Here is a 26023-nt window from a genome sequence, read left to right as displayed (position 1 = left end):
TTTATCAAGTTAAATCTAGAAACTTGGTATTTGAAAAGAAGTTTCTAGAATGAAAGGGTTACTCTGCTGGTCTCATTGAAATGCTGTTAGCATATAGGAGAAAATCAACAAAAAAGCTTACTCAAGGATCTGGTCTAAATTCAAAGTTTGGCATAAAGAGAGACATATTTAGCATTAAGTAGCCAAAGTGTTTCATGTTCTGGAGTTTTTACAAGATGGTTTTGGTATCAGGTTGCAGGCTAATACCTTAAAAGTATATGTTTTTGCACTGTCTGCAATTTTGAATATATCTAGAAAATCTTCCATTTTCCACCAAAGGGACATATAGTATTTGACTATCAAAATGACCTTTTTGATCACTATCACTTTGGCAAGAAGAGTGTCAGAACTGGGAACTTTGTCAGTTGATCCATCCTGCTGCATCTTTCACAGAGATCAAGCGGTTTGAAGAATGTGTCCCATCTTTATTCCAGTGGGACACCAGATTTCACTCAGTATGAGTGATGACGGTCTCATGGACTGAGAAAGCAATGAAATCTGTAAAGCTGCAGTTTGGGCATAGATACACTTACCAAGTTTTACAAGATAGATACTCAGTCTTCAGCCAGTGCAGCCTTTGGCAGGCAGGTCCTGCATGCTGTAGTGATTCCTTAGAGTAAGGGAATCCTTTTTCTCTGTGACATTATTTTGTACCCTCCCTCACAGGCACCAACTTTTCAAACTGCTGGGGGATGGTTGACCCCCGGCTCTGCCCCAGTCCCTGCCCCCAACTCCACCTCTACTTTCAAGGCCCACCCCGCCTCTTCTACCCCACCCCCGCCCCACCTTTTCCCACCCCTGTTCCATCCCATCACTACTTCTTCCTGCCCAGTTCCACCTCCTCCCCTGAGCGCGCCACGTCCCCGCTCCTCCCTCTCCCATCTTCCCTGAATGCCACGAAACAGCTGTTCGTGGTTGGTGGGATGCGCGGGGAGGGAGGAGGCGGCGCTGATCTGCGGGGCCCGCCGGTGGGCAGGAGGCACTGGGGCGAGGAGAGCTGATGGGGGGGCTCCCGGTGGGTGCTCTGCACCCACCATTTTTTCCCCATGGGTGCTCCAACACCTATGCCCTCCCTGGGAATTTTGTCACTGCTGAGAAAATCCCACAATGAGAATCTGTGGACCTACACCTGAGAGAGAGTGACAGAATTTGTGGTTGCTTACCTGAAAATGTTCCTTTCTTCAAAAGCATAGGTCCACAGATATAGCCCTCCCTGAAAAAGTGAGATCTGTTTAACTTATGGTTAAAATTCTCGGCAGTAGTTAAATGTTTCTTGTTCATGATCTTCTGATGTTGAGTATTATTTTTGCAAGGTGCTGATGCAGGACAAGAGATTCATTATTTGTCTCACAGCCCAGAAGGGCTAGTTTTGGAAGCATTTCAAAACTGAGAGGGTTTCCGGAATTTGGGAGCTCGTCCCTCATCAGCCATCCAATCAGCTTTGATTCTGCCCCCTACAGCTACAAACAGGTGATAACCCCACACTGAGGATCTGTGTGCATATCCCTTTGAAGAAGGGAAAATTTCCAAGTAAGCAACCACAGATTCTCCTATTGTAACACCTCACTCATGTATCTGCCCTCTCGCTCTTTTAAGAAAACTGCAGTATCTCATCTGAACAATAGTTTTGTGCCAAGATTGCTGCTAGCCTTGCAGATACATAGACCATTCCATTTTGGGTGCTATGCATAGACAGATTGAATTTAATACTTAATCACTGACTTGAGGCAAATCCTGATCACCTTACTCACATTCCATTGAAGCTAGTGAGTCATGTGAATAAGATGAGGATTTGTCCACATTTTAAAATAAAATGTTTAATTAAAGAATATAAACAAGAAAAAGATAAACCAGAAGAATGTACCTTCTCAGAGCTATGCTGAGGAATGATATAATCAAAAGTCCACATGTATTCCATTATTAGACCCAAGGGCTTGGGTCACGGGCAAGTCATCCCCATGCAGAAAGTGAGGATACTGAACAAATATATTTATTGTTTAATTGAAATTCAGTATCAGATCAAACTCAATCAGTGAACATTAATGCTGTTTTTTATGTGTTTGTCACTGTAAATAATTCTGACAGATGTTTCCTCTCTTTTCATACATTCTAGGTCATGTTTGACCCTTTGTATCTTAAAAATAGATATTAAATCTACATATAAGATCCACTGAGGATTGTGCATAGCTTGAACAATGAAAAAGCTAATTATTGCTTGATTACTTAAATAGGTCACTGAAAGAGCAATGAACATTAAATGAATAATCTATCTTTTTTGTTAATGTAAAAATAATAGCAATTTTGTATTGGTTAAAATGTTAGTTTTAAGTATGCATAAAGAAATGTGGGTATTGGGGGATGTAATTCAAAGAAAATAAATCATTGAAGTATTTTAAAGATACCTATTACCTCCCAATGGGATACAGCGCTATTAATTTTCCCTGAGTAGAGAAGTTGTTGAAATTCTGATGTTGTAAAATTAAACTGTAAATATCAGTTTCAGCCCACATTTTCTTGCTAGTAGAATCAATATTTTATAGGTTTGCTATTCAGAAGGTGTGCAGAAAGTCCTGTTTTGCCTATGTAACATGTGTTTATATAACTGGGAATAATGGCAATATCTTTAAATGATGTAACTATCAGGAAATGAGTGGCGAAAACCCTAGTATCTGCCCTTGCACCTATGCAAAATCAGCTCTTCTAGCAACCAGCCATTTCCTGGATGCCTAGTTTAAGAGTTGGAAGTATTTGGGGTGATCAGTTTTACTTCCACATCCCCTCAGCTATTGTCACATGCTCCTTGCCAAACTCAATTGCATACCTGCAAATGCCTTTGAATTGTGTTGTCTGTTCTGTGTATTGTGGTTCTTTGTAATCCCCAGTATAAAATAAACTAAACATATGTATGATCACATACAATTATGTAACATGTTTAACATATATAAACATGTTTTCAGTTTATTATCTCCAGCTGGCTCATATAGTACAATACACACAATGCATATCCTAGAACATTTTTTGTGGATAATTGATAATGAGGTTATATTGATTATTCATCCAAAGCATGACCTTTGCAGTCACACTTTCATTTAATGTTAATGAATAGAATTAACTGAAAGAAAACATGGTTAATGTAGATTTAAGATTGCCTGGTGGTATCTCAGACCTTTCCAGAATGTTGAGTTCAGCAAGACTCAAACCTCTAAAAACCAGTTGAGGTACACAGCAAAGCAACCTTAACTCAGGCCCCCTGGAGCTCGCAATAACCACTGGGAATTATCTACATGCACGCCACCTGGATTCATTTTGTTAGGTGCAGTTGTATTGAATGATGGAAGAAATAGTTGGAGCAGCTTGGCAAAGCTGTGATTGTAATATGAGGAAATATGAGCAGTCCTGCCCCTCTCAAGAGGGTTGGGTTTGAGCCCTTCTCTCAATCCCATGTCCTCCTGCCATCCCCAGAGTGTGTGATCAGAGGAGAGAGATGCATGTGTACTGTGACAGATACAATATGCCTCATTTCAGTCAGGAGTTCTTAGGATGTGTCAGTAGCAGTCCACAGGGCATAGGGATTGTCAGCAGCTGGGTGGGATGTAAGAATGATCTGTAGGTTTAATGATGGCTAAGTGAAAGTAAACTGTTAAGTGGAATCCTGAGTGAAAGGTGAAGGGGTTGGTAAAAGGGTTGTAAAATTTATCAAGTGTGGTGGTGGTTCTGTAGGCTGAGATTTTGAGTGCAGGGCAGGTAAAAGTAGCTCCTGTTCTGTACTGTTCACCTAAGCACAAGTTTTGCCTTAGGAAAGAGAAGGTGCTGAGACACTGTCCTATTTGCTATTCCCTGAATGTTCTGCACTATCTGCAAAGGCAAAGAACAAGTATGTGTGTTATTGCTGTATTGGGGCATCACTCAGAGGATAGAGCTAAAGTTGCATTGGCATGTACCTTACCTCTTTATCTCATGGTTTTCAGAGGTTTGAGTTTTGCTGAACTTGATGTTCTGGAAGGGCACAAGATATCACCAGGTAACCTTAATACTTCATTAAATAAGGGTTTTTTGTCTGTGAGTTTCCTAGTTTTTTTGTTTGTTTGTTTGTTTTTTTAACAGAATGAGAAATATTTTTGGTAGGAGTAGAGTTCATTAAGCAGTTGTAGTTATCACTTAGGTTTGCAGTTGAGGTGGCTAGTTAAAGGTAAAGGATGTTATGTGATTCTTAAGTTGTCTTCCCTTCTCCTGCACACTTTGTCAGATTGGAATGGTGATAGTGGTCATGCTTTGAAATGTTTGGAGGGTGAAATTGCTGACAGGGCAGGTCTATGGTCCAAACTCTTGGCAGTTTTATTCTATGTTGGTTACAGTAACTTTCTTCAATTGAGAGAAGACTGGTGTATGTCTCTCCTCCTCTCCCCCACCATCCCCTGCAACATATATCCCACCACCAACATTTCCAGCTAATCCCTTCCCATCTCATTAAGTCAGTAGTACTTTAAAAGCCATTAGCATGTAAAAAGTTGCTCCTTGCTATCTGGTGGCCTCTGCTGCTGCATAACATACCACAGGCAGCAACTTACTGGAGGTTGCACATTCCCTTGATTATGTAGCACAAGCAGTATGCCCAGCCAGGTCCTGTGCCTCCACTAGGCCCCACCTTTCAGGTCCCCTCATCTATGCTTTGGCCAGGCCTCCATAGCCATGCCCACTCAATGCCCTCCCCCCACACACACTTCCTTTCCCCCACCCCACATGGGGTGGCAGGTACCTTAACTTTGTATTTCCTGGTTTTCAAATGGGAGAGCAGGCAGAGGGGCTCAGATTCCCCAGATCCCAGCCCTCTTGAGAAAAAGTAGAGGGGCTTAGATGGGATAAGGCCCCCCAACTCATATGGGGGGAAGGGAGAGGGACTCAGACTCCTCTAGCAGGTCAGGGGACCCAGTTTCAAGCACATACACATAGAGGGAGATTCTGATCGCCTCAGAGTGGCAGGGTCCCCAGATTCCAGCACACATACAGGAGGGTAAAATGTGATGCTGATAGGCTGCCTAATTCTCTGTACTGCTCTTACCAACCACCCTCAGCTAAACTAGTAAATGGACCATAAAAACTAATTCTGTACTTAAGTGTTTATTGAGGGAACTGAATTGTTCATGACTATGAACAGTCACCGGTGCAGCTTTATTTTACAAAAAAGTTTGAGATTCTAGACTTTACATGTGAAATCAAGAAAAGACTTTTATTTTAGACGTTGAGGAACAATATATGCAACAAAGCACAGGCACTTCTTAGTTGTATACCATTACTCCTTTTGACCGGAGCAGCTAGTCAAAGTTTGGGTCCCTGTGGATGTTCCCCTTGGGAGTAGAAATTGACGATGGAGTCTGGTATTTTCTTTGATGCAGTCTTGTTTATTTGCAACTGTGGCAGGGTAGACTAGGTTTGGAGGCCTTGTTGCCCTATATCACCCTGCCCCAGAACAGAGAAGAGAGAAGTCCTCCAGACAGCCTAGAGTGGCTGCAGAGGAGCAGCCCAGCAGAGGGGCTGATGGAGTAGCCAATCAGGGGCCAGAAGGGCCCTATATAAGGCAAGCAGCAGAGCAGAGAAATTCAGTTGCTGTGTGGAGCTCGATGAGGGAAAACTGGGTGCCTAGATGAACACCAACAGGACTGTGAACAGCTCACTGCGAAGAGCTCACCAGACAGAACCGAACTCAGGGAAGGCTGCCAAAGACCGGCGCCTGGCTGGCTGGATAGACTAGCAGCAGGACCATGAAAAGGTCAGTACAGACAGGAAAAAGAACAGGAGTACTTGTGGTACCTTAGAGACTAACAAATTTATTAGAGCATAAGCTACAGCCCACTTCTTTGGATGCATATATGCATATATGCAGACAGGCTGAGCCTGGGGAACTCAGCACAGAGCCTGGCCAGACCTGAGGAGGGTACTGAGTTAGGCCCTGCTCGTCTGGTTGCTGACTGAGCTCAGGGAGGTCTGCTGACAAGGACACCAGCTGAGGGTATTGAGATGGACCCTGACAGGATGGTTGAAGAAGGCAGTGCCTCTGGGTAGAAGTCTGAGAGGTATGGTCCCATACCAGGGCCGAGATAAGAACTTGGACTGTATACCCCAGGATTGGGGACAGTGTATACAGCTCTGCCAGAGGGCTGAGTCGCTGAAGCCGGGGGAGGGGAGTGTGTGCTCGCGAGAGGCTGGTACCACCCCAATATGAGAACTAAAACCAAAAGCAGGCTCACACCCAACCAACCAAAGTGGGCTGCCCGTGAGAGGCGGGTGCCATCTTGAAAAGACTGTGATTGCAGGTATATCGGCCAGAGAAAAGGGGACGTTCATGAGAGGTGGGTGTTGACCCCATTAGAGCAAGGAATATATAAACCCCTGTTTCTCCGAACGCAGGAGTAACCGAAACCAAAAGGAAATCATTTCTTTGCTTACAGACCCAAGCCTCTTTAGCCACCACCAGACTAGAAGCCCCCTCTCTAGCTTCTTCAAAGGTAGGGGCACAATTGTGGGGGGGGTGAAGACCCCCCTTGGCCCCTCACCAGAGCTGGAAATTTGGTCCAGCTGCCCCTCCAAATTTGAATGGTGTTGCTACTCCATATGCCTGGTTTCCCCCCCAACCTTTGAAGTCCTTCTGGCACCCGGGACACCGGGCATTCGCAGACCCCCATGGAGAAGCAGAGTAGGGGGGCACCAGGAATCCTCAGTCCCCAGGAAGATGTGAGAATTGGATCTGGGCTTTTGGTGGTTCTTGGGGAAGCAGAGATGTGGAAGGATGATGGGGTCTGATGCTCCCAAAACTGCCTAGGCCCTGGTGGGGATGGTGCTTTTCAGCTTGATCACCTCTCTGGATAAGAACTTAGGGCTGGATGTGGGGTGGGGAGACAAAAAGGCTGGGTGTGGGTGGAGACAAGCTTGGACCAGTGTGTGTGGGAGAGTGCGGGGCTGGGTGTGGGGCAGCAAGAGGGGAGTATGCATAAAGCTCGGTGCAGGAGGTAGAGGCTGAGCATAGGGCTGGGTGTGAAGGCAGTAAGAGAGCTCAGGACTGGGTATGGGGGAGTAGCTGAGAGAGCTCAGGGCTAAGTGTCAGGGCAGAGAAAAACATGATGGGGTGAGTGTTTGGGGCTGGGTACTGGGGGAGAGTGTGGAGGAGAGAGTATGGCTGAGTGCATAGCAGGGGAGGGAGAGTTTTGCATCCCTCCTTAGAAAAATGTGGGTTGTGCCCTTGATCCAGTCTCATACACCATGTTTGTCAGGCTGTCCCTCTGTCTTGCTTCACTTTTTCTTGTGTGTCTCCTCTGGTGTGCATTCACACACACACACCCCTGGTCAAACAATACCCTGTTGAACCCTCCGCCCCCATGGTGCTCATTTCTGGGCATATTACATTCTGCCTTGTTTTAGGTGGGTCTCCTTAACTTCCTTACAGCTATCTTGAATGCTGTGTTCATGCCTGTTAGTTTGAACAAGGATCCAAACCATTCAGTCTGTCCACAGCATCTAAATTCTTCACAAAATTCTTAGCTGTGGGGGCTGCATATTTAAGGAGACAAGGCATTGTGGGAGCTGCATATTTAAGGAGACAAGGCATTCACATCTATTCATATCTAGACAATTGGCTGATCTAAGTCATGTCCCATCTGGATGTTGCTGCATCAATGAACTTTGACCTCTACTTGTTCAAAGAGTTGGGCCTAATGATAGATCAACCCACTAGAGACAATAGAGCTCACAGGACCTGTAATCAATTCCAAATCAGCAAAGGCATACCTTCCAGAAGAGATTTCAATCTGTCCAGACAATCCTCTCCAACATCAAGATAAATCCATTAATACAGCAGAGAACCTGTTTCAAACTGTTAGGCCACAGATCAGCTTGCACTTACATCAGGGGTCGGCAACGTTCAGCACGCGGCTCACCAGGGTGAGCCGCGGCCAGCACATCCCTCGGCCCGCGCTGCTTCCCGCCGCCCCCATTGGCCCGGGACGGCAAACCGCGGCGAGTGGGGGCTGAGAACCTGCCGCGTCAGCAGGTAAATAAACTGGCCCGGCCCGCTAGGGTGCTTACCCTGGCGAGCTGCGTGCCGAACGTTGCCGACCCCTGACTTACATGATGCCACCAGCCAGACTTCCCCTGTATCCATTTTATGGCTGGCTGAAGTCGGTATATCAATCTATGAAACATCAAATGAACATGTTCATTTTAGTCACACATCATGTCCTGTAGTCATTAAATTGGTGGACAGATATTCAGAATGTTCAAAAAGGGAACCCATCTCCGCCCCTTCACCTAGTCACAGACACATCAAGAACAAGTTGGGGTGCTCACCTCAACCACCTCCAAATGCATGAATATGGTTCCAAAAGGAGATGAGTCTCCACATAAATGTCCAAGAACTCCAGCCAATCAGATTAGCCGTCAAGGCATTCCTCATAGCTTTAAAAATTCCACCATACATATCTTCACAGACAACACATCTTTGATGTATTATGTAAACAAGCAAAGAGGCACCTGTTCATCACCTCTATGTCAAGAAGTGATCAGACTATGGACATGGTGTCAACTTCATCTGATAACTCCAGCTGCTCTTCATTTTCCAGGAGTGAACAACAGCTGAACAGACATTCTCAGCAGATAATCTGTCACCAGTCATGAATGATCTCAGAAGCACTCCATCCTCACATCGATATTTCAACAATGGGGAAATCCCACAATAGACTTATTTTCCACCAAAGAGAAAACAAAGTGCTCGGCCTTTTGCTTCAGGGAGGCCTGAGCCCAGGATCCACGCAAGATGCCTTTTTCATACCATGGAATCAAGGTCTTATGCATGCATTTCCTCCAATTCCTTTAATATCCTGAGTCAGACAGGATGCAGCTATGTTGATCCTGATAGCTCCTTCTGGCTGAAGCAATTCTGGCTAATGGATTTCCTCCAAATGTCAACTCAGTGTTTAGTTGCACTTCCAGACTGTCCAGACATAATATCACTGAACAAAGATCAAACTCTTCACCCAGATTTGAAATTATTGCACCTGACAGCCTGGATGCTGGCTGGTTAAGTGCCACTGATAGATACTGTTCATTACAGAAGCAAGAAATCCTATAGCAAAGCAGGAAGCCCTCCAGAAGAAAAACTTACTCGAAGTGGGAAAGATTTTCAATGTAGGCAGCCCAGTGCAACCATGATCTGTTGCATGTTCCTATTCCCAGGATCCTTGATTACATTCTGCAGTTAAAGCTCTTTGGGCTCTCAATTTGTCTGCCTTGCAGCAATTTTGGCATGCCACCCTCCTGTCCAGTCATTCTCATATTTTCACCCAACCTATTATCCAGATTTTTAAATGGGTTACTTCACATTGATCTATGATTAGGAAGCCCCCTCCTGAATGCTTTGTACACCACCTTACTCAAGATGGGCTTTTTGGTTAGCCAGAATGGTCAACAAACTACAAGCTCTCATGGCCAACCCTCCTTACACAACATTCCACAGAGATAAGATAGTATTGAGACCTCATCTTAAATTTATTCCCAGAGTTGTTTCAGACTTTCATTTTAATCAATCTTTTAATCTCCCCAATTTCCAAACCCCCACTTCTCCCCTGGGGAAAAGAATCTTCATACTTTAGATATTTCCAGGGCCTTGCTATAGTACCTGAATAGTACAAAGCCCTTTAGACAATCCCTCCATCTTTTTGTTTCCAAAAGTAGCACTTCTGAAACACAAGCCATTTCTTCTCAGGGAATATCTAAACAGATTACCCAGTGTATTTCAGTCTGTTATCATAGGCTGATATCTCTTCTTCTCAATATCAAAGTTCATTTGACTAGCACTCAGGCTGCCTCGTTTTCATGCTTCAGAAATATCCCCATATCTGAGTTCTGCAAGGCAGCCACTTTGAGTATTCCCCTCACTCTTATTAAATATTATGCTCTTGACCTGACCTCAAGATCAGATGTCAAATTTGAGAGAGCAATGCTAGAATCACTATTTAGTTAGTGTCAGCTAGGACTCTTCAATCCCACCTTCCAGATAGGGCCCTGCTTGTCAGTCACTTAAGGTATGTCTACACTACGAAATTAGAAGTTGATTTTTAAGAAGCGATTTTATACAGTCGATTGTGTGTGTCCCCACTAAGCGCATTAAGTCAGCAGAGTGTCCATCGTACTGTGTCTAGCGTCGATTTTCGGAGCGTTGCACTGTGGGTAGCTATCCCACAGTTCCCGCAGTCTCTGCTGCCCTTGGAATTCTGGGTTGAGCTCCCAATGCCCGATGGGGCAAAAACATTGTCACGGGTGGTTTTGGGTACATGTCATCAGTTGCCCCTCCCTCCGTGAAAGCAAAGGCAGACAATCGTTTTGCGCCTTTTTTCCGTTCAGACATCATACTGCTTTCAGCAGACGGTGCAGTAGGTCTGCTATCCATCATCATCCAGCCACCGCTTCTGCTGCAACTCTGCTCTACTGGTGCCATGAATCGACCTCGCAGGTCCTCTCGTCGTTCTTTATAAATATCTATTCTCGTGGCATCCCGTCATCTTCCACTGCAACTCTGCTCTCCTGCTTGTATCTCAATAGCGAATTTCTCCATGTTGTCTGTCATGGGCTCCCGGGAACGCGTGTTCTTCCTCGGGAAATGTGCACGGTGCTGTCGCCCTCCACCGCTTCTGCTGCAACTCTGCTATCCTGGTGCCATGAATCCGCCTCGCAGGGCCTCTCATCGTTCAGTATAAATATCTATTCTCATGGCATTAGTCATCATCCACTGCTTCCGCTGCAACTCTGCTCTCCTGCAGATGCCATACCACGGCAAGAATGGAGCCCGCTCAGCTCACCGCTGCTGTTGTGAGCATTGTAAACACCTCACCATTATCCTGCAGTATGTGCAGAACCAGGACCTTGTTGGGGTGAGGAGGCAACGACAGGTGAGAAGGCAACGACAGCGTGATCACGAGAGTGATGGACACAGACTTCTCTCAAAGTATGGGCCTTGGCAATTTGGACATCATGGTGGTAATGGGGCAGGTTCATGCTGTGGAATGCCGATTCTGGGCCCGGGAAACAAGCACAGACTGGTGGGACCGCATAGTGTTGCAGATCTGTGATGATTCCCAGTGGCTGCGAAACTTTCGCATGCATAAGGGCACTTTCATGGAACTTTGTGACTTGCTTTCCCCTGCCCTGAAGTGCAAGAATACCAAGATGAGAGCAGCCCTCACAGTTGAGAAGCGAGTGGCGATAGCCCTCAGGAAGCTTGCAACGCCAGACAGCTACTGGTCAGTCGGGAATCAATTTGGAGAGGGAAAATCTACTGTGGGGGCTGCTGTGATCCAAGTAGCCAACACAATCACTGAGCTGCTGCTATCCAGAGTAGTGACTCTGGGAAATGTGCAGGTCATAGTGGATGGCTTTGCTGCAATGGGATTCCCTAACTGTGGTGGGGCAATAGATGGAACGGATATCCCTATCTTGGGACCGGACCACCTTGGCAGCCAGTACATAAAACGCAAGGGGTACTTTTCAATGGTGCTGCAAGCACTGGTGGATCACAAGGGACGTTTCACCGACATCAACGTGGGATGGCCGGGAAAGGTACATGACGCTCGCATCTTCAGGAACTCTGGTCTGTTTGAACAGCTGCAGGAAGGGACTTACTTTCCAGACCAGAAAATAACTGCTGGGGACGTTGAAATGCCTATAGTTATTATTTGGGACCCAGCCTACCCCTTAATGCTATGGCTCATGAAACCATACACAGGCACCCTGGACAGTAGTAAGGAGCTGTTCAGCTATAGGCTGACCAAGTGCAGAATGGTGGTAGAATGTGCATTTGGACGTTTAAAAGCACGCTGGCACAGTTTACTGACTCGCTTAGACCTCAGCCAAACCAATATTCCAATTGTTATTGCCACTTGCTGTGTGCTCCACAATATCTGTGAGAGTAAGGGGGAGACATTTATGGCGGGTTGGGACGTTGAGGCAAATCACCTGGTCACTGCCAGACACCAGGGCGATTAGAAGAGCACAGCAGGGCATGCTGTGCATCAGAGAAGCTTTGAAAACCAGTTTCATGACTGGCCAGGCTACGGTGTGATAGTTCTGTTTGTTTCTCCTTGATGAAAACTCACCCCCTTGGTTCACTCTACTGCCCTGTAAGCCAATCGCCCTCCTCCCTTCAAGCACCGCTTGCAGAGGCAATAAAGTCACTGTTGTTTCAAAATCATGCATTCTTTATTAATTCATCACACAAATAGGGGGATAACTGCCAAGGTAGCCTGGAATGGGTGGAGGAGGAGGGAAGCACCGGGTGGGGTGGTGGATGAGGGGAAGAGGGAAGGACAAGGCCACACTGCACTTCAAAACTTATTGAATGCCAGCCTTCTGTTGATTGGGCAGTCCTCTGGGGTGGAGTGATTGGGTGCCCGGAGCCCCCCCCCTCCCCCCCGCGTTCTTGGGCGTCTGGGTGAGGAGGCTATGGAACTTGGGGAGGAGGGCGGTTGGTTACACAAGGGCTGCAGCATGTGCTCCTGCTGCCATTCCTGCAGCTCAACCATACGCCGGAGCATATCAGTTTGATTCTCCGGTAACCTCAGCATTGCATCCTGACTCCACTCATCTTGCTGCCGCCATCTCTCATCTTGCTCCTGCCACCTCTCATCTTGGTCGTCCCTCCTGTCCTTGAGTTCATTTTCTGCTTTCCTGGACTCTGACATTGTTGCCTCCATGCATTCTACTGAGCTCTTTCAGTGCAGGAGGACTGCATGAGTTCAGAGAACATTTCATCGCAAGTGCGGTTTTTTTCACCTTCTTATCTGCGCTAGCCTCTGGGATGGAGATGATAGGGGTAGCGTTGAAACATTTGCAGCTGCGGGATGAAAAAGGGGAGCGTAGTATTTAAAAAGACACATTTTAGAGAACAGTGGGTAGACTCTTTCACAGTGAACCAAGCTGTTAACATTACATAACACATGTGCTTTCGGTACAAGGTTGCATTTTACCTCTTGTATTGAGGGCCTGCCAGTTTGGTGTGAGAGATTTCACATGCAGGGTTGGGCAACAGAATTTGGCTTGCAGGCAGCCATGGTAAGCCACAGTCTTTCAGCTTCTTCAACCTTCAAAACATGTGGGAATGGTTTCAAATAGCGGCGCCCTCCTTTCCCATACCAAGTGCCCATTGGGTTGGCCATTTAAAAGGAGGGGCTGTACTGGCCGCGAATGCATCCCAAGTCTTCAGGGCAAATTAATCATTAAACACACTTGCTTTTAAACCGTGCATTATATTTACAATGGTACACTCAGTAGAGGTGCCCTCTCCAGCTTTGTGGTCCGTGAGCCCGCGTTGGGAGGGTATTGGCTCCAGGGTGATGAACAGTTCCTGGCTGTCGGGAAGAATGGTTTCTCCGCTTGCGTGCTGTGCGCTATCCTCATCCTCCTCCACCTCCTCATCTTCCTCATCCCCCCAAATCCTCATCCCTGTTGCATGAGACTCCCTTCTTGCAGGTGTCCATGGACAGGGGTGGGGTAGTGGTAGGGGCCCCTCCCTAGAATTGCATGCAGCTCATCATAGAAGCAGCATGTCTGGGGCTCTGACCCAGAGCGGCCGTTTGCCTCTTTGGTTTTTTGGTAGGCTTGCCTGAGCTCCTTAAGTTTCACTGCTGTGGGTCCCTGTTGTAGCCTGTGTCCATCATGCCCTTGGAGATTTTTTCCAAATATTTTGGCATTTTGTCTTTTGGAACGGAGTTCTGATAGCATGGATTCGTCTCCCCAAACAGCGATCAGATCCAGGACCTCCCATTCGGTCAATGCTTGAGCTCTTTTGCGATTCTGGGACTGCATGGGCACCTGTGCTGATCAGCTTGCCACGCTAGCCAAACAGGAAATTAAATTCAAAAGTTCCCAGGGCTTTTGCTGTGTACCTGGATAGTGCGTCTGAGTTGAAAGTGCTGTCCAGAGCGGTCACAATGGAGCACTCTGGGATAGCTCCCAGAGGCCAATACCGTCAAATTGCGTACACTACCCCAAATTCGACCCGGCAACGTTGATTTCAGCGCTAATCCCCTCGTCAGGGAGGAGTATAGAAATAGATTTTTAAGAGCCCTTTAAGTCGACAAAAATGGCTTTGTCTTGTGGATGGGTGCAGGGTTAAATCGATCTAACGCTGCTAAATTCGACCTAAACTCATAGTGTAGAGCAGGGCTATGAGTGGGATCCACATGTACAAATACTCGAAGAAGAAAAGTGACTTGCCTTGCAGAGTAACAGTCCTTCTGCTAAATGTTTTATCACTGTGGCTCCCACACACTGCCTTCATCCCTGCTTTTTTGAGTTTTCCTTAAACTGAGATTCTGAATTAGTGAGGGAACTGAGCTGTCGCTGCGGGTGCTCTACTGTTTATGCCATTGGTTGTGGGGAGGTGTGGATGCAGGTGTGTCTCAACAGACACTGCTGTTCAGAGATTCTGATCTTGTGCCTGGATATCTAAAATAGGATCCACATGTACAAAACATCTTGAAGAACCATAGTTACTGTATGGTAAGTAACAGCTTTTCTCTAAAATGTTTCTAGTGTATGTGATTGGACATGTCCATTACCAAATATTTTGTGTGTGTGTGTGTGTGTGTGTGTGTGGTGGAATTTGATCCAGCTGAGTGCATATTTCAATGAACCCCATGGCTTGTTTCTAGAATGTAATAAATTTATTTTAACAATGAGTAAGAATTGTATAGCTGTAAAGTGCTCTGAGTTCAGATGCATTAAAATGTTTTTTATAAAAGTAAGTTTAAAATACTGTCAGCTTCTGAGCACACCATGTGTTGTCCTTCAAGCTCCGATCTTGGGTGACATTGCAGCTTCAACTTTCTGATGCAGTAGGCTGCACTAGCAAGGGAGCTAAGTGTCTGCGCTGAGACAGCTCTTCAGTGCTGGTGCCCTGGTTCACCCAGGAGTTGAGGTACCAGTGCAATAGGTAGCTGAGTGGCTCTGTGCCAAGGCATTGGTTCTTGAAGGGCGACCAGGCAAGTTACTTGTCTGCACTGAGGCATCAACACTTGAACTCTCTATAATGCTGCTTTGACCATCCATACAATACACCAGCATGCATGTACATGTACAAAATTCAGTTCTGCAATCTCTACATAAAACTTAGTGATTGATCTACATTTGGTATTAACAAAAAAGCAGCTATTTTTAATCTGATAGTATAATCTCACTTAGATACATGGATACAAAACTATGCACAGAACTTTGTATAATACAATTATGAAGCTACACCAATCCTGTAACACATGATAAAATAACCAATAAATGTAGTCAGAGTTCAGGATTGCTTATTGATTGTTCAGGATGATGGTACATATATGTGAGCTATCAGTATTAGAAGGGAGGTAATCTGCGATTCAGAAGGGGAACTGATAAAATGAGTTCCAGAAAAGGTTTTGAATGATGTTTATTTCCTTGCTATTTTTATGTTTTGCCTTGGTGAGTTCTGCAGTCTAGCAAGCTTAACTCAGAGTTAAAGAACTTTTTTGTGGGGGGTTGATATATAAGTGCACATCAGCACATGCTATGTTTGTGCATGTGTATGTGCGTGGCATTCATTCAGGGACAATGAATGGTAAATGTTAAACATGATTGTGACCAACACATTTGACTTAGAAAAAATGTGATTGTGCTTAACTGTATATTTTTATTTTGGTAACAGTCACCTGACCTTGAAAGACTCTCAAAGTTCACTGCTAATAAAAGATCTATCGGAACCTCATCTCCTCAGTTAGATACCCCTGTAACCAGCGGCTGCAGAGACAACTACATCTTTCTGTTCACTTCATTCTCAACAGAATTTATTGCAACATCATAATTAGAGTATATCAGAGCCAGTGATGAAATGATCCAAGCAAGAGCCTAATATTTTAATTAAAAAAAACACTAAATATTTTGTACAAGAAGATTTTTCCTTTTTTGCTCACATAGGAGAGTGTGACCACTATTTTGCATAATACGTGTGGATGCATTAATTTATGCTTATTTTATGGTAACATCTTTTGAAATAAAAGGCTTTCAGTTTGGTGATAGTTTCATTTATATGAGAGAAATGCTATAACTACCAATTATACAGATTTTGCTTCCATTAAAATCTGAAAATTATTAATGGCTATTTGAATACAAATTTACATGGATAATCTTGACAATTATCAGTCTGTTTTGAACTTATATTTTTGGGAAATATTTGTTAAGATGTTTGTAGTGAGGCAACTCAATTATGGTGATTCCAGGTAATCTGCTTTCAAGCCTGGGCATGGTACAGAAACTGCAGCAGTTGCATCGATTTGACCTCCTGGCAATAAATGAAGACCAAGTGTCCATGCTGATTTTTCTTAGATCTATCAGCAGTCTCTGATGACACTGATCCTAAAATTTTGTGTAAATGATTGTGGTCCTGAACAACCTAGTTAAGACTGCTCTGAGGGGCTCCCTCTTCTAACAAAAAAAAAAAAAAAAAATGTCAGAGCTGGGCAATTGCTCATCTTGTCTTAGGGCTCTCTCTCTCATGTGAAGTACCACAGGATTCCATCTCATCACCGCTCTTGCTCAGTGTGAGGCTATTAAGGGTATGTCACCACTGCAATTAAAAACCCACGGCTCTGTGTAGGCTGACCCAGGCTCCTGGGGCAGGGGTTAAGGGGCTATTTAATGGCGGGTGTAGACATTTGGGCTCAGGCTGGAGGCGCATCCTAGAGCTTGGGCTCCAGCCCAAGCCCAAAAGTTTACACTGCCATTAAACAGCCTCTTAGCTCAAGTCCCATGAGCCCAAGTCAGCTGACACGGGCCAACTATGGTTGTCCGATTGCAGTGTAGACTTACCCTGAGAGTGTGAGTGAAGAATTATGGTGACTTTGATATGACATTGACATTTAGGTCTACATTTCATTTAGTCTGACCTGACTCATGTAGTTGAGTTATTTACTCACTAGAGAAGCAATCAGAAGAAATGGCAGAGATTATATCAGCCCTCTGATTGAGCAAGTTCGTTACTCGGGTATTGCAGTATGAGGGTTCTGTTAAATATTAGCAGCTCCAGGATGCCCAAGTTACAGCTGAGGGCAAGACTGATTTTTTTTCACCCATGCTCACAAAGGAGAGCATTACCTTCTCTTTTGGATGCTGACCTATCTTTGGGTATTAGTGCCTTTGTCATCTCAAGATTAGACAGCTACAGTATGCTCTACATTAATACTTTTAAGTAAGGCTGTTGATTAATCGCAGTTAAGTCACACGATTAACTCAAAAAAATTAATCGTGATTTTAAAACATTAATTGTGATTAATCACAGTTTTAATCACACTGTTAAACAATAGACTACCAATAGAAAAGTATTAAATATTTTTGGATGTTTATCTACATTTTCAAATATATTGATTTCAATTACAATACAGAATACAACGTGTACTGTGCTCACTTTATATTATTATTTTATACAAATATTTGCACTGTAAAAATGATAAGAAATAGTTTTTTTCAGTTCACCTCAGAAGTACTGTAATGCAATCTCTTTATCGTGAAAGTGCAACTTACAAATGTAGATTTTTTTTTGTTACATAACTGCACTCAAAAATAAAACAATGTAAAACTTTAGAGCCTACAAGTCCACTCAGTCCTACTTCTTATTCAGCCAACTGCTAAGACAGACAAGTTTGTTTATATTTACGGGAGATAATGCTGCCCGTTTCTTATTTACAATGCCACCTGAAAGTGAGAATAGGCGTTCGCATGGCACTTTTGTAGACGGCATTGCAAGGTATTTGCGTGCCAGCTATGCTAAACATTCATATGCCCCTTCATGCTTTGGCCACCATTCAAGAGGAAATGCTTCCAAGCTGATGACGCTCGTTAAAAAAAATGCGTTAATTAAATTTTGACTGAACTCCTTGACGGAAAATAGTATGTCTCCTGCTCTGTTTTACCCCCATTGTGTGACGTATTTCATATTATAGCAGTCTCGGATGATGACCCAGCACATATTGTTCGTTTTAAGAACACTTTCACTGCAGAGTTGACAAAATGCAAAGAAGGTACCAATGTGAGATTTCTAAAGATAGCTACATCACTCGACCCAAGATTTAAGAATCTGAAGTGCTGTCCAAACTCTGAGAAGGATGAGGCGTGGAGCATGCTTTCAGAGATCTTAAAAGAGCAACACTCTGATGTGGAAACTACAGAACCCAATCCACCAAAAAAGAAAATCAACCTTCTGCTGTTGGCATCTGACACAGATGATGAAAGTGAACATGCGTCGGTCTGCACTGTTTTGGATCGTTATCAAGCAGAACCCGTCATCAGCATGGACGCATGTCCTCTGGAATGGTGGTTGCAGATGAAGGGACGTATGAATCTTTAACGCATCTGGCATGTAAATATCTTGCAACGCCGGCTACAACAGTGCCATGCGAACGTCTGTTCTCACTTTCCGGTGGCATTGTAAACAAGAAGCAGGCAGCATTATCTCCTGAAAATATAAAATATAAACAAACAGTGATTGGCTGAACAAGAAGTAGGACTGAATGGACTTGTGGGCTCTAAAGTTTTATATTGTTTTATTTCTGAATGCAGTTATTTTTTGTATATAATTCTACATGTGTAAGTTCAACTTTAATGATAAAAATGCATTACAGTACTTGTATGAGGTGAATTGAAAAATACAATTTCTTTTGTTTTTAAAGCACAAATATTTGTGGTAAAAAATAAATATAAAGTGAGCACTGTTCACTTTGTATTCTGTGTTGTAATTTAAATCAATATATTTTAAAATGTAGAAAACATCCAAAAATATTTAAATGGTATCCTATTATTGTTTAATTGTGCAATTAATCACAATTAATTTTTTTAAACTCTTGACGGCCCAAATTTTAAGACCATTCGAAGCTGTAAGAATGTGGCTGTTTATTGAAAAGCAGAGCTTCACATCAAGAGCATGTAATAACACCAGTGCTCTGTAATATGCACTGGCTGCCTGCTAGTTTTCCGGATGCAATTTAGAGAGTTGCTTTTGTCTGATAAAGTCCTAAATGGTCTAGAATCTGGCTGCTCGAAAGCCTGCCTCTCTCCATGTATGATACTTGTGCAGTTATCATCAGTAGAGGTGCTCAAGCTAACAGCCCTGTCTTTCAAAAGGGAAGGGAGCTAGTAGCAGGGTTTTGTTGAGAGGGGTCTTCAACTCTAATAATCACTTCCTCTTGGGTTTTGACAGAGCCCTAATTTGTTGATGCTCAGGACGTACGCCAAGGCCTAACTATTTGGGGGGTACTTTTGGTGAGGGGAATGGAGTAGCTGGAAAGGGCAGCACTATTAGATTTGTGATCCATCCTATTGGTTAATTTATATTGTTGGGATTAGTATGGTAATCATCATTATATACTAATTTTAGTTTGGGTACTTTATCTGTACAAGCACCTAGAGCTTCTGGTTAGGTGCCTTTTATTAGTCTGAATAAATAAATGGAAGTACCTTTCATCCAAGAATCTCAAAAAAAAATTTCAAGGTTGGGGAAACTGAGGCACAGATAGTAATGGCCACTGGAATAAAACAGGTTTCCTGATTCAGTCTCTGGCTCTAGCCATTAAGTCACATTAAGACCAAATCTTTCCCCCTTAAGCAAAATTCTCGCTGAAATCAAGTGGAAGTTCTGACTAAGTAAGGAGTTCAATATCTGACCTTCACAGATTGCACACATGTATGTGGTTTGTTTTATCTCTTGTCATTTGCCTGTCATCAAAAGAAATTACATGTTTCCGAACAACCAACTTAGCTTATTTCTATATCATTTAAGAATGGCGTTAAATGCCTACATTGAGGGGAGAATAGACCCAAAAGTAAGACATTAATGCAGAGTGGTGTTCTCATTATGAACCTGCTATTGCTCCTGTTAAAATCAATGGGTAATATGCCATGAAGATATGAAAATCTGAAGGTAGATGTATATGTCTGAAATCACACATTTGTAAATGCTATTATTTTTGGGTCACTGAAGCCAACATTTACTGGAGTGTGACACTTCTAATTTTAACTGTCTTTCGCCATGATACTCAGGTCAAGGGACAAAACTATATAAAAGAAGAAAGTTGCTTCTTGTATAAAGAGCATCCCAAAGAAAAAAGTCAATGCTGTTGGGGAGTGGGTCTAATTGACAACAGCTGGATTACTGACTCAGCGCAACATGTTAGCAAGTCATGCCCTGAGCTCTGTAGCAGGATGTTATTTGGAGGAAGTCTTTTTCAACCTTGTACTCACCCTGCCCTCCCCCTTCCACAAAAGTGACGGTTTTAAGGGTTTTGAGGGTTTTTTGCATTTGGGCATCCAATATGAGCTGGCTCGCGTTTGATTTTTTTCAGAGGTACTGCTCACCTGCAGCTATCACTAAAGACAACTTGAATTGTGGGCACTCAGCCAGCACCTATAGATGGAGACACTCATTACAGATGTCATCGATTTTAAGACCAGAAAGAATCATTATGATCATCTAGTCCGACCTCTTGCACAACACAGGCCATAGAATTTCACCCAGGGATTCCTGCAGCTCGCCAAGCAACTTGTGGTTGAACTAGAGCATATCATTTAGAAAAACACCCACCAGTGAATTAGTGGACAGCTTTTAAAATTTTGGCCTAAGTGACTTGTCATATAGAAAAGCAGTGTGTGTGGAAGATACAAAATGAAAATACAGTGTGCTCTCTGCCAGTCTCTAGATCTTTCAAGAAACTTTAATATTCTGCTCCTACAACACAGACACAAACTACAGCTTTTGATGGAATAAGCTTTCCTCATACACATCTTAGATGCTTTTTGAAATTTGCAATTCTGTAAAAATTATAAACGAAATGTAAAGTTTTAGGTTTTGCCTGCTTTTTTGGCAGTTATCTTACATATGGTGATAACAAATTGGGAAAAACGAATAGTGAATTTGCCTACCCTTTTTTGTGAATCGCCTTATAATAACAAAACTATTGTGTGGTTTTCTAAAGTTAATAAATTCACTACTTTTATTTCAAGATGACTGGATCTATGTTTTTAGGATGGAGGGTAGAAAAATCCATGTTGCTGATAGCACTCCCTTCAATTAAGATGTGGTTGGAAAATAGCTAAATGTGAATCTCTCTTTTTTAAGGGACAGACATATGGTTATGGTGTTAAAAACAGACTAAATAGCCTCACTAGAGCTGGTCAGAAAAAAATCAGCAATTTTCTGTTAGAAAAGCCATTTTACAGACCAATGATTTTGCAAAATCATATTGTTAGCAGAAAGTTTCTATTAAAAATATTACATTTAAAAAGTTCATGTGGAAAAAAATTCTGAAAAAATATTGAAATTTCATTTCAATGTAAAATTTTAATTTTTAAATATATTTTTCCCACGTCTATATTTTTCATTATTTGATGACATGGCAACCACCTACTAATTAGAAGAGCAGGTGTTTTCACTATCCCTGTGTTAGACTGATATTTTTCTAGGATGTTGAAAACAGATGCTTTGCCAATTAGTACATTGAGTGCCTACCTTGTTATCTTGTTGGAAGTGTCAGCGTCAAACTATTTCATTACAAAACAAATAGGCACATTGAACAAAACAAAAAAAGATAAAATGTTTTAATCTGTAGTAAGTAGCAGTTCCCCTTAATGGTTTTTTAAATAAAAATACAATACGATTTTTCAACTATTATATTATGACATGACTTGATATGAAATATATTCGTTAATACTACTACATCATGAAATAAAGTAAAAAATAATAAAACAACAGATGGAACAAAACAAATGGAAATTCTGGGTTTTGACTAGCTCTGATCTTCACATGCTTACCTGTTCCCTGTGGGCCTTGTCCTGACTTTGATTTGCTATGGAACTTTAATTACCATCAGTAGGAGTTTTGTGCATGGATCAAAGCCAGTGTATGGCTTTAAGTCCCCTTTGAGACATATCTGCTTATTTTAATAAATTAGCTTTTGCTGTAGTCGAGGGAGTGGAACTAGTATTGCTACTGTATTACCTCATAAATGGACAAACTTACTAGCTAAATCCTGGTCCCAGAATTGGCTGTTGGGGAGGATAAATAAAGCAGAAAGAAAGCAGTTTGTATGTCACAGACCGCATGGCACTTACAAAACCAGAAGATTATCCTTTAATTTAAACTGAGCAGATTTTTTTATGTGGTAGCCACTGCTGGAAGAACTGTTTGTTAGTCCCTTTTCTTACCAAAATCACACTGTAAGTGAGGCTCCCGTTTAAACAGCATGTTCTCATTTAAAATAGGCCCTGGGGAGTTGTGGGAAGGGGAGGCATGATTTACCAGCCCTTCAAAAAGAAGGTTGCAGTTGCCTTAAATCTAAACCCTGAGCTGACGAGAGGAACATGCATTGAGCCAGGTTTGTCATTATAAATTAGGGTTCTCACGCCGGAAGAAAACCTAAGTAGGATAAGAAGCCGCTGTATTCTTCACCTGGTACAGAAACGAGGCAGGGCTGATTTCCTGAGTAATCCCTGCAGCAGCCAGGGTGGGCTGTCCAACCAGGGGTCGATGTGGTCCATTCTGCAATGAACACTAGGGTCCATGTGGGCTTGCTGCGACTGACACGGTTTCTTCCCCAGCTGTTGTGGCAGGTTTCCTCTCCAGCAGCTGATTGCCAGGCGGCAATCGGAGAGTAAGCAGAGTTTAGCACAGGAACAGGAAGGCAGGAGTAGATTTAAAAACCTGTACCCAGCCACAAATCAGCCAGTGGCCCCACAGGGGACATGTGTGGGAGGCGAGGGGCAACGCGTCGGTTTGGTTTCATTCGGGTCCTCTCTGGGCAGCACCAGCAGCTTACGGGACCCCTGTAACCATCTCTTCTAGGTGATCTGCCAGTTTGACCCACCGCGTGGGCAAAGCGCCTCAGGCTCTACCCCACTGGCCCCCTGTGCCTGCGGAGACGTTTTATCCAAATCAAATATTGGCGAATAACTTTTGTTTCCTGCCATCTCAGTTCACAAGAAGGGAGCAGGCAGGGAGCGCGGGCATGTGCATGATGAGCATCGCTGCCAGCGCCCGTGTTAAGTCCAGCGGGCTGGGCGCTTCAGTGTAGGCTTGAAGGTTGGCTGGGATTTCGGATGTCCGCAGGCTGCAGACTCTTATGAAAGCGATGAGTTTCTCACTTACAGGAGGAGTTTTTTGGGGTTGGGATGGGTTGTTTTAATGCCATTGTGGGGTGGGGTGTCGGTGAAGTGTGGGGTCTGTAACTTTCAGTAATGTTACTGCAGACGGCTACAAGACAATTTTCGACTGAATAAACTCCCTCTGCAAGAACGAGAATGCTACCATAGAGATTCACTTACATACAAAAGATGAATATTAATAATACATAATAATACAATAAATAATATCGGTTCTGTAGTATTCTTAGTATTTAATCTCAAAACAGTCTCGTTTTCCTTGCAACAGCCTGGAAAAGGTTACTACTTAATATTATTTCAGACTTGCACTAAGAGGGACTAGTGGTGATCACTGACGAGCCAGGAGAACAGAGTATGTAAAAAGAAGAACAGGAGTACTTGTGGCACCTTAGAGACTAACAAATTTATTAGAGCATAAGCTTTCGTGGACTACAGCCCATATGCATCCGAAGAAGTGGGCTGTAGTCCACGAAAGCTTATGCTCTAATAAATTTGTTAGTCTCTAAGGTGCCACAAGTACTCCTGTTCTTCTTTTTGCGGATACAGACTAACACGGCTGTTACTCTGAAACTTGAGAGTATGTAAAGGCAGCTCCTCACCTAAATCGCCACCGCTCTGAAGTAAATGGCGCTATGACAATACACCGCCTGAGGCTCTAGTCCAGCATACACAAGGAAAATATCACAAATGCTTTATACGATGCCCCCAGCTCTCTGCCTAGTGAATCACTTCAAATATGCAGATTTGATTTGCTTAATTTAAAAAGAATCATAATGAAGTAATTACTACTCACCTCTCAATATTAGGAGTTCCCTTCACAAGGTTCTTTACCAGGCAGGCATGGCTCTCAAACTAGAACATCAAGGGCAAAAATAAATTTAAAAATGTATCTTTTAGAGTCAAATATATTTGTCCTAAATTATTAGGACTATTTTTGAACATTCTGTCTTAAATAACTTATTTAAAATGGACAAGTCAGTCATATTAAAATAGACCAGCCATTTGAACTAATGGACATTGGTGAAGGAGAAAAACAATGAACTGTACTTTGAAATAGATCTAAAACCCAGTTCTTGTTTTCATCAGTCTGAGTTTTCTCTTCATAACTTTGACCAGTAAAAGGCAAAAGATTTATAAGATATGAAAAGAAACCAGAGATTAACCGGTAATTAATTTGCTGGCTCAAACTACATTGTGTAACACGCACAGAATGTCATATGTTTTATTCTTTTTATATGGTAGTAGTAATATAATCTTGCTACCTAGCGAAACAGGTCTGTTTTAAACTTATTGAAAGAGTCTCTTTGGATAAACAGGAAAAAGAAAGCTTGAAATAATATTAAATAAAGTGGTTCTGTTAGACAATGAGTCCAGTGGCGAGAACATGATGGGAGTAAAATCTTAGTTAATATCTTAGTTGTAGGAATACAACTATTTTCATATCACTGTAAACCAATCCAGTTGTACAGCGGATGGCAGCATCATTTTCAAACCGACAGCTGTCTTCCTATGTCTTGCCTTTGTTCTTGAAAGGTGGATCTGAAATACAGGTTGATAGAATTCCTTGCGTTCTGCACCCTACACGTCTCCGTCCCTCATCCTGTTAATGTAATGTCTAGCTCATTCTGAATGAGTTCTATGACAATATAGTTTCATTTCTAATTAAAGAGCACCTCATAAACATTATATATAAATAGTTTAAAACGGCTATCTCCACCTATTTTTGTTGGTTTGAAATTTTGGGTTCTCATGAATACTGCAGGGGCCAAAGCCCCCGATGGAAATATTTGGCTTAGCCATACACCCCGTGAACCCTGTCCTCTAAATCATCCCTCTCTCCCCACTTCCTTCCTAATATTTCAAATTATAGCCAAAGATTAAGCTCTTAATTTTCTTGGCTTCAAAAGCGGTAACAAATCGTTCAGACTTTATTTTTCTAATAGGTCCAAGATTTGATTTATTGTGTCTATGTTATCACACAATCAAACTTCATTCAAAATGTTGTTCTGGGATTATTCTATACACTGCATATTTATTTTGAATGTCTCTTCTCATTAACGTTACTAAGATTTAATTACTAGCCATTAATTTTGAAATCAAATATTCGCTCTCACTGTCCGGTCACTTTCTTTCTTTCTTTCAACTGTGGATGATTTTTTTCCTCGTATATTGGGTATTTTGGAAGAGTCATGACCCTGTTTCCTTTGGGTTTATAATATTAATATGAAAGGCGAAATAAAGCTTATTAAGAAAGATAGAGAGCTGTGACTTTTCCACTGCTTGGAAATGCAAGGGTCACATCTACCAAATTATAAAAAGAAACAGCAAGGGAGTGAAAAGAAAGAACTTGCTTATTAAAAGATTGTTTAACCTCCAAGCCCAACGTTTAAATTACTCCCCTCCAGCAAAACTGTTACTTTATCCTAACAAAAACAATATTTATAAAGAACAATTTCAGCATTTGCACCTAGAGACTATAGTCATTCCTTTCATTCGCACAGAGACTCCCAAGGCCAGACTTTCAATAGAAAGATGATTAATTCATTGGTCTCTGAACTATTTCCTTTTTCTTGCATGAGATTACGTTTTTGTTAATGTTTTGTTGAGAGCATCCATTCGCACTGTGCTCCGTATCTCCTGCTCAGATGTAGCCATCAATAGTTTTTAACCCTATGTACCAGCTCTGTTTCTTTCTACGGAAAGCTCACGACAAACTTTTAGTTCAAATACAATGGGATCATTTTCTCAGTCCTGGTTAATAACTGCCAGGTTTGGAGAA

At 42.8% G+C, this 26023-nt stretch overlaps 1 protein-coding gene across 1 annotated transcript in view; it reads left to right on the top strand.

Annotated features, from left to right (window-relative positions):
• PPP1R42 (protein phosphatase 1 regulatory subunit 42) overlaps positions 1-16497 on the top strand; it is a 63021-nt gene extending 46524 nt beyond the window's left edge. The window contains exon 9 of the mRNA XM_034763044.1: positions 15749-16497. Within this exon, the coding sequence (XP_034618935.1) occupies positions 15749-15821 (73 nt within the window). The 3' untranslated portion in view covers positions 15822-16497. The remainder of the gene's footprint in view (positions 1-15748) is intronic.
• The last annotated feature ends 9526 nt before the right edge of the window (positions 16498-26023 follow it).

This window comes from Trachemys scripta, chromosome 2 (assembly GCF_013100865.1).
Source record: "Trachemys scripta elegans isolate TJP31775 chromosome 2, CAS_Tse_1.0, whole genome shotgun sequence".
Classification (NCBI taxonomy): domain Eukaryota; kingdom Metazoa; phylum Chordata; order Testudines; family Emydidae; genus Trachemys; species Trachemys scripta.
This window is presented reverse-complemented; position numbering and strand designations above follow the sequence as displayed.